General features: G+C 39.2%; 1 protein-coding gene across 7 annotated transcripts in view; it reads right to left on the reverse strand.

Annotated features, from left to right (window-relative positions):
• LOC105937515 (neuronal cell adhesion molecule a) overlaps window positions 1-19605 on the reverse strand; it is a gene marked incomplete at its 3' end in the record, with an annotated part of 39335 nt that overhangs the window by 14221 nt on the left and 5509 nt on the right. For 4 of the 7 annotated variants that reach the window (XM_036129490.1, XM_036129487.1, XM_036129489.1 and 1 more), the window contains 7 exon segments: window positions 278-389; window positions 1826-1993; window positions 2067-2189; window positions 2301-2494; window positions 4636-4741; window positions 5131-5148; window positions 5410-5594. In XM_036129490.1, the coding sequence (XP_035985383.1) occupies window positions 278-389; window positions 1826-1993; window positions 2067-2189; window positions 2301-2494; window positions 4636-4741; window positions 5131-5148; window positions 5410-5503 (815 nt within the window). 7 annotated transcript variants of the gene reach the window in all.

Raw genomic sequence — 19605 nt, forward strand, 5'->3', positions numbered from 1 at the left:
GAGCAGTTTGATAAGACCAAGAGGAACTTTTTTTTTTCTGAAAGTGCAACATTAAGCAGACCGTTATAAAGTTTTGGAAGCCCTTAAATATTTTTTTTTCAATTTGTCTTACATCTACCACCTTGTGTTGGTCAATCACAAAACACCCCAATAAAACCTGCTGAAGTGTATAGTTTGATTGTGATAAAATCTGAAGAAGTTCAAAGCTTGTGAATACTACTACTAGTACAAGCCAGTGTGCAAAAAAAAAAAAAAAAAAAAAAAAAGGGCAACTTACATCCCTTCAGCGATGCATTCCAACTCCAGAGTCTCCCCTCTCAGAACCATCTTGGTGCTCGTACTGCCGAAAGGCAACATAAAACCAGGGTGTCGCTCCCCTTCTGGGTTGTCTGATCACATGAGGACACAAGTGCAAATCAGTCAGGTCAAAGCAACAGCTAGCTTCGATGTTGATCTCTCCACAACATTTACTAGAGGAGTTTAGTATGTGGAAGTGTGACGTCAAGGGGGATATTTATGAAAAGGAGGTAGAAGTACTAGCTAGTTAACAGTTTTATTATTTGCATCTTCATTTTTTATCTGAGTCATGATAGTAGACAAATAAAATACTTTAGGAAGGACGTGAGGTGGAGGAATTTTCCACGGAGCTGTCCAGCTGCTGATATAAGCTGTAATGAGTCTTGCTTGAAAAGTGAACCAGGTGAACCTCTCACTCTGTGGCGCCGAAACGTAGGGCGCCCGCTCTACTTTGACTGAACATGGACAAAATAAAACAGAAAACTCCTTCTAGGTGCAGCTGACAGATTTTTTGTCTGTATTTTGTCGAGTGATTTGCTCACAGCTTAAGGCTGTGCGACCCTGGACAGTGAACCTTACTGTCCATAATCAAAAACCACTGTTGATTAATTTATTTTCATTTCATTCACCTTCAGTCTAAAAAAAAGATTCCTCATGAAAACCAACACAATGTAAAAAAGAAATAGTCATGAACATCAGTTTGTAGCCATCTTGGATGATGTTTTTCATTAGCTGCCATTCCCCGATTGTTAGATTTTCCATAAAAGACGCTTACGCAGCTACATTTGGCTAAAAAGTACATAAGTCAATTATGTTGTCTTTTTGACCAGGAATGAATTCCCTTTGTCATCTTTTCAGATGGAGGAACCATCTATTTGTTGCATGTCAACATACCCATAGAGGAAGCGGGTTGAGACAAAGTTAGAACAAACAGATTTATCCCATGTTGGCATTTACACTGGTTAAAAAAAAGAAGAAAAAAACATCAGCGCTTACACTATAGAAACCAGGGATAGTATACATAGCCAAAGTACCATTCATGGTGTACCACCGGAATATAACAAAAAATCCTAACCAGGATACCAGGAAACGTAACGGTGATATTGATTAGCCTTTATTTTAGATGTAAAAGTTGTAGCATTGCAACCAATAAATAAATCATTATTTATTAAATACAATTCTCAAAATTGTGGTATGCATTAGTATCCAGCTCTCTAATCTGACACCCCTGAATAAAATGCAGTGCAACACACTTTCTGTAGAGGTTAGCTAATTAGTTATTTGGTCTATCATATACAATCCCAATAAGTTACATTAAGGTTTGAGGTTGTAATATGGGTAAAGGCTCAAGGCTCAAGGCGTATAAATGCTTGCTGCAAGGCACTGAGGCCTTGCAGCAACAGTGGCAGCCACCTTTCAATTGCTTAGGAGAAAAAAAACTTCTAAAAGCCAAAGCAAACAAACAAATGTGTGAGAAAATGTATTTTTATAGTAATTGGTTGTTATTTTTTCCAATGCTTGTACTTACTGGTGAGTACTGTGACAGAGATGGGCTGCTTCTGCTGGATGGTTTGCGTGTGAAAGCGAGCATAACAAATGTAATCGCTCCGGGTGTCTTCTGGGAGCACATTGGAAAAGTACAGGTCTCCGTTCAGGGCCTGGGACACGCGTTTATCCAGCGGCAGCTTCTGGAAGTCTGGGGAAGGAAACAGCGTGTCAGGCATAAATAGTGTGTCTGTATCTTACAGGTTTACATTCAAAGAACTCACTGTTATCCATCCAGAAGATGACAGGAGGAGGCAGGCCTGCAGGAGGTCGACATGGAAGCACGAGGGAATGCCCCTTCTGCACCACAATCACCTCATTTCTTTCCTTCGACCACAAGGGGGACCCTGTGAGTCACAAAAACCAAGGCATCTGTAAGATCTGTATATACCAGTTGCTAGTGTATAAAAACACAGATATTTAGAAATAACTGAACATTATTTTTTGAGGCGTCTTACTGGACTGCCTGATGACAATGTTGTTGGATAGAGCTTTGCCGTGCTCGTTGCTAGCTGTGCACTGGTATGTTCCCTCATAGGCCTCAGCCTTTTCTCCGATGATGTCAATGACCAGCGTTCCTGAGCCAGGCTCCATCGAGACTTTGGAGTCTTTCTCCACATCAAAGTTGGTCCCATTCCGCGTCCAAGAAAAGCTACAGTTTGCAAGAAATGAAATAAATGCATCTCAAACAAGAATGGAGCAAGCAGAAAACTTAAAAACAAGGGTAAGAAATGACATAGGTCGCTTATGAAATAAGTAAACAAGGATGTTTGAACTGCAACCTTGGAGCTTTGTGAGGAACCAGCAATTTTTGTCAACCTGTCTGTCTTAAACATCTCAAGAAATTCTCAAATGCTACATTTAAACGTGGTTATTCATGCGAAATCTCAGATAACTTTCTCAGTTCTTACATTTAAAGCACAAGAAAAATAGCTTGAAATGGAGAGGAAATGCTCAACTGCAACACGTTTTAAATGAATGAATGTACTTTAGTGGTCTATTCAGCAAAATTTAAATCAGAGCTCCTTTTCTTCTTTGAGCTGCCATGGATGAACACACAAAAGTGTGTCTGCACATCAGTCAATCAGTTTAGAGAAATCAAATCAATATATGACTATTACTTTGTATGACAAATGAGTATTAATATCCAACAACCCTTTCCTTATCCCTATTTTCTGACTTCGATATTGCTGCTGGAGTTTTGCGATATCATCACCAAGTTCAACACTAATGTTCTCAGAAATAACTAGTACTCCTGCTGCACAGCTAGAAACTTACAGATTTACAAGTTATAAAGAACATAGACTGGCTTTAGTTCATTTCCAAACTATTCTTTTTTTCAAGCCAGCCACATTTCAGTAGCCTACTGTGGTTTTGAGGTTCCAGGGGATGAACGATCAGGGTGGATACATTAGAAATGCACCAACAGTGCCTTGCTAAACAGTCTATACCTCTTGAACCTTTCCCAAACTGAGCCTCTGCCTCTGCCTCATTGTAGCCTCTAACAAGTTTTCTTTCTGGATTGTCCTGTATTTAGCCCCATCTAGGTTCCTATTCATTCTGACCAGCTTGTCTGTCCTGCTGAAGAACAACATCTCCACACAAGGATGGTGCTCTAAGTGTGATGTGTAGTGCTAGATTAAGCATTTTCACTAAAACGTTCAGTTTTGGACTCTTCTTAACGGAGCATGTTTGTATACATTTGCTGGGTCCCCTACGAGGTTTGTGGCAGCTCTAAGGAGGCTTCTTCTAGCCCTCTTTCAGCAATCGCTTTCTTCTTGCAACTCTTGCATAAAGGCCAGATTCGTTGACTGCCCATTAAATACATGTTCTGTACACAGATACCCGCACCTGTGGTGTGAAAATCTGCAGCCCCTGCAGAGTTACCTTAGGCCTCTTTACTGCTTTTGATTAATGCCCTCCTTGCCCGATTTGTTAGGTCTAGGCGGAGAGCCATGTCTTGGTAAGTTTGCAGCTGTGCCAAAGTCTTTACATTTTCCAATGATGGATTGAACAGGGCTCTGTGAGATGCTCACAGCTTGAGTTGTTGTTTTAACCCAACCAGTGTTTAAAGTCGCCACAGTTTTATCCCTGAACTGTTTCCAGTGTTCCTTCAGCTTCATGACCTTTTTTTCACCGATACCCTCCAAAACAATTATGAGGTCTTCACCGAACAGCTGACATTAAATTATCCACAGTAGTCCTATATAATAATAGTCATCTTTACTGTCTCTGCAACATACATTCCAATGAAATTGGTGTGGCGCAATCTGGAGTTAAGGGTCTTGCTCAGGGACCCAGAGTGGCAGTCTGTGGAAGTTGAACCCAGAACCTCCAGGATACAAGCACATTTCTCTAGCCACTAGGCCACCACTCCCCTTTATATGCACTCGCATGGTATTACGGCACATAAAATCCCAGTGAAATACAATTAGCATTGCTTTAATGTGACAAAATGAGAAAAGTGTTCAAGTTAAATGAATCATTTTGCAAGACACTGTACTTTATGCTTCAAATTGAATAAAGCCTTTTGGTTTAATTGCGGGTGTCTTTGCCTGATTCTAACTTATTTGGTCCAGCAACTAGCGGGGAATCAGAGCAGCAGCTAATCCACCCTTCCGGGTGTGTTTTTCAACCGCCTGGTCTCCCAGACAACAGTTGCTATGGTAATTTATCTTTTCCACTCGCCTCCAGGTTAAGTTGTCCTCTGAAGCAGGGCTGTAATTTTAGGGGAGAGGAAGCACAGCAGCGGCATTCAATCATTCATTAAATGTTTTGGAGTTCCCATCTCACCTGGGATGAGGCTTCCCTTTGGCCTCGCAGTGAATGACGATGTTCTCCCGCGGATCAAAGATGTAATCCTTTGGGGACTGCAGGGTTATGGTGGGGGGCTGAGGCACTGGAGAAAGATGCATGGAAGTGTAATTCATACACACGTCGGCACTGAATTCAACGCAGACATGTCATGCCGTTTCATACTGTTTAAACAAGCAGATGAACTATTCAAGCAACATGCATGCTTAGACAAACTTGTCAGACCGGATTTGTGGAGCAAACAAAGCCCATAAGCAGCAATCCCCCCCCCTGAGCTGTCGGTTTACCATTTCCTAACTTTAAATTTACACTTCAAGCAACACTCCAAGCCAAACAAGGTGCTCAGCAGAGTAATGACGTTGGGGAAAGAAATGCCATGCACATTGTTACTCAAGCCACACAGAGAGGAAATCAATACATTTGAAGGGCAAAAACTGCACACAACAAGCCAAGGCTACTTCTTAAGCGACTTACATCCTTCCAGTACTTTAGCTTTTTTTGTCCCCCATGACATGCCATACAACAAGTAGTAGAATATTGAGGGAAAAGTGTTAGAATGTCTTTGAAACTCTTGCAAGGAACAAACAGCAGATTAAGGTGAAAGACAATCATTTTCCACGTTTAAGCTTGCATTTTTGTGAAGAAGGGGGAAATAAATGCAAGATGAGTCTGAAATTAGAGTTCCCGGTTTACAGGAGGGAAACAACATGTACAATTATCTGTAAAGGGTATAGTTCTGAGAGTGATACTTACGATCAAGAGGCACTTCGAGTCCTGCAGTCATGTGACTCAGCAGTATCAATAACACACCTTCGAGACCTGTGGTCCATTTTTGTTTCTTGTCCATGTTTGTATATGTCAGTACCACAATGACGGTCGTTCCTCCAGGTTTAGCAGCAGAAGAAGGACGATCGGTTGGAGAAAAAGAAGAACCGACCCTACAAAGATATATAAAACAGGAATTTGTAAAATCAACAATATTTCAAATATTTTGTCTTTGTTGTATTTCTGTTTGGCTAGATAGAAAGGAAACTGTAACATCAATATACGGGTAAATTGGAAATTAATGTTTGAATGAAACCGTCACATCTTCAGAGACTAAACTGTCTCTCACAACCCGCTGAATGAAAAAACACTTCACATTATTCAGTGCTAAACAGTACAATATAAAGATAGCACCGATCTGATCCAATACCAATGCCAACCTCAATACTCATACTTAGATCAATAGCAGGCTGGGACCAGCCATCCAGACTCCTGCTGCAAGATCAGTGCAAGCCTTGCCTCATTAAGTTACACTGGTAACAAGTGACTTAACAGCTTTTCAGTCTATCTTTCTGAAAAAGGTAAAATGTCTAAAGCACCAGCTTTTCTTAGAAACCACTGTTAAGGTTCCTGTAAGTCCCTGATATTGCCCACGACTCTCACTCAAAACAGTTTATAGTTTAAATCTAGCATTGCTACAGCTTGCAAAAGAATGTGAATTAAGGCCTGGAGGGATTGCTCTGATTTTTGTTAAGTAATTATCAATCTTGTAAAGATAAATACAGTTGAAGAACAGTGACAGCAATCTATCTTTCTATGTGGTTTGCATGCAATATAACCCAAAGACCTAAAACAACACAAAACATTTAAGTAATAAAGGTTGTGATGAGCGTGTAGATGCTTTGCCAGCTTTGGATTTCAGCGAGACATCAATAGACAAAGACTGGTACTCGACCACAGACCTCTGTTAAAAATGTATAAACATTTATTCTCTAGGATTAATATATTTCTTCTATGGCATTTTGCTCAATTCTAAAGTGGCATGCCATAAAACAAGCACTTTCAACCGGCTTGTCTGTTGGATATCCAATAAATCTGCCAGTGTAAAGACTGGCAAAAAAAGAACTGTCAAAACAAACTTGATTCAGGATTCTCTAACTTAAACAACCCTGTCTGTGCATCTTTCCCCTTTCCTGTTATCCAACAAATGAACAGTCACCTGAGCTACATCAAAGTAGCACTTTTGTCTGTGTGTGTGTGTGTGTGTGTGTACATAACCTAATCCACTACTGGTAAAGCAGACTAAACCTTCAGCTACAAGTACATTTAGGTTCATTAGTTTCCTTAAGGTTTCCAACAGTAAATTCAGCGTTAGCCTCCTAAAAAGGCGACACCTGCTCCACACCACGTACACAGCTGAGATGCCCTTTCTACCTCGTGCTGTGACGACATGTGACCACGCTCAGTTGGGGAAAAAAAAAAAAAAGAAAGAAATCACAACCCTAATGCAAATACAGCTGCATGCCTGTCGGCACATGTATGCACAAACACTCCACATTACCAGAACCGTCGTCGGCAGCATGTCAGATTGATCAAATTACACATGAGTGAAGACAGACAAGCGCTAGCTTCTGCTGGTAAAGGATCACCAAGGGATACCGGCTGATGCATCGCAAAAGCGTTAATGTTCTCAGGTAAACTGCACCCATGGGAGAACACATTAAGTAATTTGTTTTCGCTTTTTTCATCATTGCTTGCAGTTCACAGACTATCAAATAAGCTTTAGCACCACTTGAATTAGGAGCATGTTTAAATGATTACAGCTACACAGACATGTACATGTATCCTAGACAAAATAGCTACACATTTTTATTCATTCATCAATTGTCCATAGCCGGTGCAAAGTCATGGGGGAGTCGGTGCTTATCTCCAGTGGTTATTGGGCAAGAGACGGGGGTACACCCTGGGCAGATCGCCTGTTCAGTTTAATCTCCTTATTTATTTCATTTAGAAGGAAAAAATGTCTAATCAATATTCAACTGGCAGAATTTAAACTGGTTCCAGATCCCAGTAATTCTTACAACTCTTCATCAGATGTTATTTTTGACTGAAAATCAAATAATAAAAAGCAGAAAATCTATTTTCTCATGCTTCTCGTCTTGTGGAGTCATGCTCAAATGTCCCGGGCAAACGTACATAGTCGGACTGAACCAGACCTCTTCTACTCTTCAACTTGAAATTTAAATATTTTTTCTTACTAGCAAACAAATAAATTAATACAATTAAATTAAACCCACACATAAAAACTACAACTAAATACCCAGAAGGAATTGTCCAGTTTGGACATCATGTAGCACATGTGCAACAAATATTTGTTTGGTCTGATTTTCAAGGAGCCTGCACATTTAGTATTGCTATAATATTGGTATCAGGAAGGATACAAAAAAAAGTGGCTAACAGGTTGTGGGTTTACCTTCAGAATTTCGGTCATGTAATGCATGCCTGGCATGTGGGTTTTAGAGAGGTCACAGTGGCCCCATGTTGGAACAAATGGCTACATTAGAGCGTGTCGGTAGTACAGGGTCCAGCTTCACAAGGCAGACCCTGCAGATAAATGACTGCCATATCATTAGTCAAGCATTGCAAACTCAAAAGAACAACGCCTACCATCTGGACAAGAGTAATGAACTCTTAACAATGCTAAGCGTCATCCTGCACTGTCTCAAAGACTGCCATTAATCAGACTAACAGTTAACTGTCCCATGTATAGCCTGCCATAAACATCAGGGAAGACGGTTACATTTGGAAAGAAAACTTTCGGGAGGCATAGACTGATGAGATCTGTAGAGATTAATACACTCTACATTAATTGCTGGATAACGTGCTGGCACCACAGGGAGATGTCCAATAATGCAAAGGTGCACTGACATTACACCTGGTATTATGGTACTGTAAGCCATTGGATACAATTTTCAAGAAACTCTGAAAGTACAGCTCTACGTCGATGATGTAGTGTTTTTGCATAACCCTTCAGAGGATGATATTGCGCTATGGTGCAAAAACTGTGTTTAAACCCAGTAATGACACACAATTTGTACCTAGATCCTCATAGACAGAGCATTTAAGACACAATATTGTTGTTTTCTCCACTACACAAATGTAGCACTTTCCTCCCTAATTGCACCTTTAAACAAAATCAAATACGTATAACATCAATGCTTTGGAAGAATTACTATGAGATTAACATTTTTAAACCCCAGTTTGTCTGAGCTGAGAAATGGATAAGATTATTCAGTGGGAACACAATGTTGGGGGTCATATCCTACAGACATTGAGGAAGTCAGGTCGTTCATACGATCAGCATGTTCCAAGGGCTCAGGATACTGAAGCCTTCAAAAGCATCAGAAGGTGAAATGATCGTGACACTTGTTTATATCTACGTCAGTTACTGCTGGATAAGCCTGGAGGCATGTCTGATGGCATTGAGGGAGAGAAAGTGGTAATGAATACGCATGTAGATTTTATCCAGCTGAGCTAGGCAGTGAGTGTGAACTAACACAACCCCAGGACACAGCTAATTACACTGGCATGTCCTATAGAGTATTACTCTCACTGGGGGATGAAAAGCAGGGATAAAGAGAGAAACATCACTGAACACATTACAGGCAGTTCACGCATGCTAAAGCTTATCATCTCATTGTAAAAGAACACTGCAATGTGATTACAAAATGTGACATCTTATGTTCAGCTTAATAATAATAATAATGCTCCGTGCAGCTGCAGTAGATAAAGTGTTGCATCATTCCGTAGCAGATATAACGTCGTGCCAAGCTTTTCGAAACAACAAATACCGAACATTAAGAGTAGAAAATGCTTGATTTTTTTGTTCTTTAAAGAAAAAATCCTAAGGTAAAATCTGCAGCTAATGAATTCCAAAATTACAAAGACGAAGTGTATATTGTTTGCAGCTTTTCTTCAAGTACAGTCATGTATTTAGATTCACATTCAGCCCCAAAGATCTCCGCATGAATTCTGACCAGCTTCCCTGTCCCTGCTAAAGAAAAGCCAGCCCACAACACGGTGCTGCCACCACCATGTTTCACCATGGGGCTTTGTGTGTTCGGGGTGATGTGCAGTGTCCGTTTTCTGCAACACATTCTACATGTCAATTTAAATTTTGACCTCATGCAACCAGAGCACCCTCTTCTCCATATTTGCTCTCTTGCTATCTCTCCTGTATAACTTTACAAACAGGGGTTTTCTATGTTTTTTTTTTTTTTTTTTTTGCATTTCATCAATAAAGGCAAGAGATGGTGGAAAGTATGACCAATTGTTGTGCTCCCGAAGAATTTTCCCATCTGAGCTGTGGATCTTTACAGCTCCCCCAAAGTTACAATGGGACTCAGCTATTTCTCTGATTAAGGCACTCCTACATGGACGTTAGTTTAACATGACAAAATGTGAAACATTTCAAGGTGTGATCAGTCTTCAAGACAATGGTCACCTACGTGTTTGTATGTATAAATATATTAACATACATAACTTTACCATGTAAGTGGCAAAAACAACAATTCTTTCGCTCGTTTTCTTTTTTGCACACTTTGGATGCGTTTATTAAGACTGCTATGAGAACATTTCATCATTAGAGGCTAAGCCACGAGGCTGTACTGTGTGGTGTGGTGGAAGACATTTCTTTGGCACACAGACATGCACAAACCCAGCATTACATTCATCCTAAAGCCAAAAGGGCTAAATTAATTCCTCGCTGCGCAATTTCTCAGAGGCTGCAAAGAGAAAGCAAAGCTGATAATAACAGTCGACTTAGTGAATCAGTGGAATGACTTCAGCTATTGGGTAGATCATCTTTCATCATCCTTTATCCTTTTACCAACTCTCAGGTCACAGATATCATGAAGCTCTGCTATTGAGCAGTAATTAAATTACTTCACTGGTTGCTTTGTCGTGTTATTTTGCGCGCTCTCCAAAACTAGCCCATGAGTGTGATGGAGTTGACACATCAACAATGGCCACTTTCTTTCCTTGTTTTTCTATGTACATGCAATGTTGATTTTATTTACCTGCATGCAAGCATTACATTTGGTGCTGATCGGTTATTGCAGTCTTAAATTGCACAGTATGTACCATTGGTGCTATAAAGTTGTAAAAAGTTATACAAATCAGTGCCATTGAGCACTACAGAATTTTTAACCCCTTAAAATTTCCGACTACCTTTCTCTCCACAGTTTTTTCTAATACTATGCTGAAAGTGATGTGTGCCCAACCATGCTGAGACATGTGCAACAAACAGCTCAAGCTTAGAATAACTATGTCATTAGTAATTTTTCACATTTCTTGCATCGCTGCATACAATGATTCATACACTCTTTGTCTCACCTCTTTTTCCTCTCCCTTACCGCTGCCTTGCTTAAGCAGTTATGGGCCACTTTATTAAGTACTCTTGTTTAATTGCTTGTTAACACAAACAACAACCTTTCCAGTCACATGGCAGATACTCATATCATTCAGCCATATTTTTCTTAATGAAGATTACTTGCTGAGTTACAAAGATTTGGGGAGAAAGAGGGATTTATTGCCTTTGACAGCCTGGTCTGAATAAGTTTGATAAAGCCAGTTTATATGACTTAGTCATTGATATTGACTCTGTGGCATGTTGGATCTGACAAGTTCTGACTTTTATGTATGATTGTTTATTCCTGTTTGTTATCCTTTCAGCTTTTTTTTTATTTCTGCCACGAATCATCACAGCTATCTCCGACAAAAGGCCCAAGCTGATGCTGGAAACTATCACGTCTGATTAGGTTTGCTGCTAGGGCCTGGTGTGTATCACAGGAAGAACAGGAAGCTCTGGCTACAATTTGCAGCAAATATTCCAAAATTAAACAACAAAAGATAAGAAAACATTTTCTGGTCCAACAAGTATGGTTTAAACTGCAGAATTTAGGTCATAGAACAAGAAATTGGCACTAACAACATGAAAGCATAGATCCATTCTGCGTTGTATCAATTGCCCAGGCTAGTGGTGGTGCTGTAACACCAAGGGGGTATTTTCTTGGCACTCTTTGGGCCCCTTAGTACCACCTGTTCAATGTTTAAGTACCACAGCCTTCCTAAGTATTGTTGCTAACAAAGTCCGTCCTTTAATAGCTGCATTGTATTCATCCTCTGATGAGTACTTCCAGCTTAAATGCCTCTCAAACTGCTGTCTTGAACATGAGAATGAGTTCACTGTACTCCAATGGCCTCCACAATCTCCAGATCTTAATTCAGAAAAGCTCATTTGGGAACTGGTGAAACAGGAGACTTGCATCATGGATGAGCTGCAGATTTGTGGCTCCCTACGATGCTAAAGTATCAATGTAGAAAAATATATCTGAGGAATGTTATACTGACAACGCGTGGGATCTATGCCACACAATATTAAGGCCATTCTGAAGACGAAGTGGGATGAGTTCTAGTAAACTGTACTCCATAAAGGGGCAGTTGATTATAAGCTCTGCAGTATGGAATCCTGGGAATCCTGCGAGCCCTGCTGCAAAGCCTGTTTTTATTCAATGAGGAATCCCTGTGCCAATACATTAAAGTCTAATTCTTACCTTCTAGTCCCTTCTACTCTCTGCTCAACATCAAAACCAATGTCATTTACATCAACTTCACCAACCCACTAGGGTACGCCAGGTGTCTCTGCAGATGTCCACATAAAGTCAATTTTTTTTGTCAACATTGGCTGTACATGCCACCAAGGACAACAAAGCTCCAAGTTGGATGAAGATGCAGATAAATAAGACAAAAGTTAGATCATAAACAGAAAAAGATAAACAACAAAGCTTAGAAATACAGTGGATGGAGGTCTGTTTTCCCCTGAGTGAGGACAATTTATCTTTCAGGAGAATGATTAAAAAAAACCTGCATTAATGTTCTGATGTAAATCAATTTATTTTTTTTCTTTTCAGTTCTTCTCTTAACTCCTCTTTTGAGTAAGTAGTGCACCACCCCGTGCATTATCACCACGTAAGAGGCTGTAGTAAAATATGTATATCTCTAACTGGAGCATGGTTGTTTAGCTGAGCTAAAAATAGTACGGATAGGGGCACTTCCTCATCCGCATGCTACTGGCAGCTTATGTGCACTGACATGAGGTGGGATGTCAACCTCTGCAGAGATGACGTCGGGCAAACCCTCCAACCTTTGATTGTCTAATGAAAACCATAGGCAGTCTTATAAAACACATGATCACTGGCTTTCCTGTCCAGCATTCAGTTTGCTATGTTTTATGGAGAGGACGTGCCATTTCTTCTATAGCTACAAAATTTGAACGAAGCCTAGCTTCTTTACCACAGCAATGGGTTGGTGTGACAGAGCAATACATTTAGAGAGAACTCTGTTATTCTGCGTCAGAATCTTTTTGTCTCTCTTGGGAGAAATTTGCCTTGGACACAGGGGTTATACCGCACAGCAACATCCAAAAGATCACAAAGATCATACATAAATGATTTCATAAACTCATTGCTTGAAAAAAAGCACTAATTCATTTAAAAGCACATGATTAACAAGATCTCTTAGAAAATTGTAAATTTAAAAAAAATACACAATAAAATGTAATGTTAATTAAAACAGCACCATAATCTCATGATTAGAAAGAAAAACCTGAACTGATACGGAAGGGATGCTCGTACCAATTATGCTTAAAAAAGAAACTCTGGAACTTTGTCCTGAGTTTATTGTCATCAGGGTACAGAACGTGGGAGGGAATCTGTTAAAATACAGTCTGCCTGTCTGAAGCTAGTCTGTTCAAGCGTTATAGGAGCTGTCGTACCCATATTCCTGCTAATCAAGGTTAACATCTGAGTTATTGATTTTTCAAGTCAAGTCATTCAACCACCACGTAATGCCACACATTAAAATTGACTCAATTGTAGCTCTGTAGTGTAGACACTGATGGACCTGAGCACAAACGCTTGTGCTCGCCAACGGACGCCATTACCAATGTGACGTCGTGCCCACGCGGAGCCGCCGAGAGGTGATCTCCAACTGTCCTTGGATCCACTAGCATCTCCACTGTCTTATCTGGGTTGATGTGGAGCCGCACTCATCCGCTGCCCAGTTATGGCTCTTTAAGTTGGAATTCGTGGTTAGCGGACTGAGTATAACCATGTCGTCGGGAAAAATTTCACAACATATTTATTTGGCTGGGCACGAACACAGTCACTGAACTGTGAACTGACACAACCCTTGCTATCAGAGTTAGCTGGGATAGCAGATTTTATGAAATACCCAAACTGCTACATGTGCAAGTGGTGACCGAAATGCTTTTGTTTTCAGATTTAAAACAACAGACAAGGTAGCAGCAGCATCTCATCACAGTATTTCAGCCAACGCCCTTTATGGATCAGGGTCTTTACTCTGCAGCAGACATGAAAGCTAGAGAGCAGGATCACAACAGCTATCAAAGCTAAGAGCAATCAGCAACTACAATACTGATCATTAAATGTTAAGTAACATATTGTATGTCCAGAAACTACATTTACTTTTCCTGTTTATTGCAGAATTTTATCCAGTGACATAAATAATGTCTAAACTGAGTAGACCTCCAATCAAAAAGAGGCCACATCTGATTTTATAATAGATAAACTTTTAACTGAGTGACTTAATCTCTATATTTAAAAATATGTCTATGTCTATTGTGTGTACTGGTATATATCACTGCAAAATAGGAACTAAAAATCGATAAAAAAAATGCTTGAAATTAGTGTATTTGTCTTTGTTTTGAGCAGGCAAGTTTAAATGATTTGCCAATAGAATAAGATTTTTGCACTTAAAATAAGAGCAGCTCATCTCTGTCATCTTATTTCAAGTACAGTATATCTAATTATCTTATTTTAGGGGTAAAAACACTCAGTCCATTGACAAATAATCTTATTTATCTGCTCAAATCAAGGACATGTACACTAATTTCAAGAAAAAATTACATACTATTAGTTCCCATTTTGCAGTTGTGTGCATACGGAGCCTGTCTGTCTCAAAACAAATGCCATCACGGTAACATGCGGGGACAGTAAAATATTCTTGATTCTGTACAATATGCATATTTCTTTTCTTTCAGAAAGTTGAAATTATTTATAGTGCTCGATTATGAAATTACACGATCAAAGGTTCAGCCGTTTATCAAACTGTACCCATTGTTCGTTAAACTGTTTGACCAGTACCCTCTTTGTTCTTGCCAAAATGCTCTGGATAAAAAGTCAGTATCTCTCAAAGCCACCAAATGTACTGAAGTGAACTAAAGATTTCCACTGCCCCAGAGTTTGCAAAGCTTTAAGGAAACTTCGATGTTTGTGACCCCTCAGCCCTCAGTCACGCTAACAGCCACAGACGGATCCCAGCCTGTTATGACAGACGAGGGAGGCAGGAAGAGAATTGTAGGGAGGGATGGAAAATGCAGTCACAATTGCAGTCATATTAAATCACTTTGACAGAGATATTTACGAGATAATTGTACTGACTCAAACTGTTTTCAGCAAGATTAGACAAAAAGGAATGCTCTATTATCTGCCCAGTATAGATCTCTGATTGTATGGAACTGATCTTTCAATTACAGCATCTGTAATTTGCAGTGTAGAAATTGCAAATATTTTTTCTTCAAGGTACACTCTGAACCACGGACACTGAAAACATGATCCATCAGCTACTAGTGTGAGAATCTACTACTCAGCCGCGGGAATTTGAGAAATTGCAATTACAGCAACAGGCTAAATGTAAATAACACAAGTGATTGTAGTGAAATGCCTTTTACTAAAACCTCTATAAGAGAATACCTCAAGGCCCATAACTTGGACCCTTTTCTTTTTCCATAAATCATGTTTTGACCAACTACAAATTGTCTCCAGAATAAAATTGGCCGCACAAAGTTTAACAATGAGATCTGTACAAATTCATAATTGTTGCATTATTTTCACTCGAACAGTCTATGTCTACACAATTTTGGGTTTTGATTCATGAAGGTGGAACCAGGTAACAACTGCTGTCAAAGATGAGTCGCCTTGCTTTACCTTAAATAAAAATGCACAGCATATCTCAAAAGAAGTCCATCTCTAAAATTCATCTCGGCAACTTCATGTCCTATACACCTCTGAAATTGCTCATCCATAGTACTTTTAACAGATTTAGGACATATTTAAGGATCTCTCACTGTTCTAAGGTTAGATGTGTGACATTAAGGATAAAGTGGGTAAGTTTGTTGAACACAAATATCTGAAGTAGAACCTCTATAGTGACTTCTTTCATTTCTGCCTGGGTATAGAACATTTTAGATCTGATAGTATTGAGGTTCTCTGACTCCGTACAAAAATACAAAGCACTAGCTGTTTTTGCTCTCTCAACCAATTTAATACCCTAATGGTCCAGAGCTCGTTTCCAATCTTCCTGTCTCTTCTGGCAAACTCACTCTAGCCAATAGATAGATGACAAGATAAAAACATTTTTTCCTTTGGGCCAAAACATTACCTTGAGTTTGAAGGAAAAAATTGGTAACATCTTCATACTAATCTTCAACGACAGGGGAGGCTTTTCATACCAGATTTGTATCTTTTTATATTGCCATTAGTACCTTGGAATGATCAGGTATTAAAGCTGATACAGTTATTTCCAGGAAAATGCATAAATGTTGAAATGACCTATTGAGCAACAGAGCTCATCTGTTTCATGCATTTTTAAGCAAGATAGAGTTCATAAGCTTATCTTTGCAACTTTGCAAAAACAGAGAAGTTACAGGCACTCGTATCTTAAACTCCTGCAACTTAAAGTTATGTTGTTGTTTTTTTTCCTGAGCCAGTGGTTTCAATTGTTTTAACCAAAAGGATTTATCTGCTGACTTTATCTAAAGCCTTCTGCTTTGTTGGACGTTATGTCGGAAGAACTTTTGCTACACTGACATCATCTCTTCACAAAGAAAAAGAAAGACTGACACTAGTGGCAGTTCCCTTTGTCTCCAACAGCTCCAAAACCGGATCACACAGAGCCACCCAATCAAAACAAACTCTCTCAGCTTCTTTTACATGTGCAAACATACACACACACACACACACACACACACACACGCGCGCGTGGCGTTAGCTTTCCGGGTCAGTTTTTCCAGCAGCATCCACAGAAATCCCCTGGTGCCTGCTTTTCTCTGAGGCTTTGTTATGTGCTGATGGTCAGCATGCCTCATGCCATGACAGTGCCCATCCACTCCTCTGACACTGACCCATGGGGGCTTTTGTCCTTCTGGGTTGTTTACCACTGCAGTAATGCTGAAGCGGCAGGCAGGGGTGGCCCAGGGTACAAAGTGACGGTACCTACATATACATTTTAAAACTCATGCTAATACCTTGACGTTTTAAATCATTCGATTTGATTTGTTTCGAGGGAAAAAAATTGAATTGCAGATTTTTAGAAACATTGATGTTCGCAATGGTGTAAAGTTGACTACAATTGGATTACATCATTGGATTATATCATTTTTCTCTTTATAGTTGCTTTAGAGAGAAGGTGTATAATTTCTGCTCATGTACTTATAGTTCTATGAAAAACTATTATCATGCCTAGGTCTTTTACATGATCACATTTTATTATTAAACAAAGCTAAACTGAGTAAACACAACATTTTGCTTTCAGATGTTAATAATGGGGAAAATAATGGGGGCGGAAAAAAAAACTTATCTGAAAAAGTAATGGCAACAATTGCAGTCAAATATTTGGCAGTGAGTGTCTCACTGTATCGTTAAGATTTTTGTTTGTCTAATGGGAGAGGGGCCTGTGGGTTCGTTTCGATCATCAGTGGTTTTTGTCTTGGAACTCTCCAATGGATGCGCTTTTTGCCCAGCCTCTTTCCTATTGCTGAGTCATGAACACTGACTGAGTGTCCAGTGAAGCCTACCGTGGTAAGGATGAGTCACTGATGCACTCTTGGAGTAATTGTGGCAGGCTGACAACTCCTGAGATGGTTTACTCTTTAATTTCTCTGTTTGTGGATGATGGGTCTCACTGTAGATCGCCAGAGTCCCAAAAACCTTAGAAATGACTTTGTAATCCTTTCCAGAGTGACAGATGTCAGTGAGCATTTCTATTTTGTGCTTCTTTAGTTCAAGTAATGATGTGTTGCTTTTTAAAGATAATTTAGTCTACATCATGCAGTCAAACGTGTTCTATTTATGTGATTTCTTGATCCTGAAGGTTAGGCGTTAATCAGGTCTGGGTGTAATAATGAAACTGAAGCAAAAATGTGGTCAGTCGCATTTAATTCAGGTTGGTTTTGAAGCATTATTTTGTGTATAAATCAAATCATCATTTGAAAACAAAATGTTGTGTTTGGATTATCCAAACACAACATATAGTTATATTAGTTTGACGATATGACAAATGTGGCATAAAAGTAAAATAATTCTAAATAAAGACAAAATCTACATAGAAGCAAATACTTTTCTCTCATGCCATTAAGTCTGTTTATTAGCACGCGGGACTATTTTTTGTCGCAGCAAGCCTTTAAAAGAAACAAACAGTAGGATGTCTATTGTTCTGTCCCTAGGGTGTCTCAATGTAGCCAAAAATCAATTTAGGGGCAATATTAACCATCAAAGGCACCAAGATTTAAACAGTTAAATACCCGTCAAGTGAACATTGCACAGCAGCTGCCTGCACAAGTGGCAGCTGATCATTTAACAGAAACGTGTGATTGAAATTAGCATAATAAGATTTAATCTAAATGCAATTCATTGTTTATGAATGTGCCTTGTAAATAGAAAATTAAAACTAAAGACCTTTTTGTTCGGCAGTAATGTGTTTTAAGAGTCAATGTTGTGTGAACCTGCTGTGATTACTACTTCTACAGTATTGACCTTCAGACAGAGTAAGGTACGGTATGAAATAAGATGGTGTCCCCCTGCAGAAATTTCTCAACACCCTTTTAGTTCAAGCTGAGAAGATTTCAGAAGGTATTTTTGAATGCAACATTTCTTTATTTCTTTATTTTGTATACTTTGCATGATTTAGTTCATGTGCAGGTGGGGGTCCTGCCTGCAGTAATATAACTGGTGCAACAGATAAGCCATGATAAAGGCAGCATAGAGGAGTGCCTCTATGTGACAACGCTGTGGTAAAGATTCCCACATAAAACTGCATAGTTGGACTCAGAATATTCCATTGTTCATACTTAGATACAGAAGTTGTTTTGAACCTATAATATTTTACCTTTAATTCCATTACCTGCATTTTCTCTGATGCAGATTCAGTCTCTGATTTAGCAGTATTACAGTTAAGGTGACAAATGAAAACAGATGATTTTGTTTTTTTAATTTAGCCTTCCACTTCACAACTTAATTTCTGTTGCTCTATCACATAAAATCCCACAACATTGAGGTTATTGGTGTATTGTGAAAACATTTGAAACAGTTCAAGGGGCGTAAAGACTTTTGCAAGGCACTGTATTCATGTATACTGCAGCCTCTTCAGTGTAACATTGAGACAATCGCACACATTCATCCAGCAGTAGAAATCTGTTTGTTTGCTTCCTTGTGGCCGGACTGCGGATGTGCCAGTGGGCACATATGAGCGTGTGCAGCTCTGTCCATGTGCCTCGCCTGTCTAATGTAATCTCTTCAAAATCTGCTGGCAGAGTCAGTGCGGAGGCTGACTAGGTCCATCACAGGTCGTTGTTTACTCGGTCATACAAAGTATTGTGAACAATATACAGTTAAAAGAGATTTTTATATACACCATTGAAGCACACACAACTATTATTTCTCACTGTCTGATCAGACTTAAACTTTTTCTATTTTAAGGCAATTAGGATCATCAAAATTCGTTCTGTTTGCTAAAGGCCTAAATTACGAAGATTTTTTTATTGCATTCATCAAAGTCAAATGTTTATATACAGAATGATTACTATGCCTTACTATACCTGACAAATGATACATTTAGCAAAATACATGGTCAAGCATTATGGTCTGCTCTCTTTCATGACATTATTTATTTATTTATTACAAAACGTATTGTTCTTTTAGAAACATAAATTCTAGCTAAATTAGAACTAGTACCAGTATCAGTCATGTAGGCTGACTAGTACTATTTCTATTTGCTAAATGTCAGAACACATTTTTTTATTTAACAAACTACACAATAGTTTGTTGG

Source organism: Fundulus heteroclitus, unplaced genomic scaffold, assembly GCF_011125445.2.
Source record: "Fundulus heteroclitus isolate FHET01 unplaced genomic scaffold, MU-UCD_Fhet_4.1 scaffold_176, whole genome shotgun sequence".
Taxonomy (NCBI): domain Eukaryota; kingdom Metazoa; phylum Chordata; class Actinopteri; order Cyprinodontiformes; family Fundulidae; genus Fundulus; species Fundulus heteroclitus.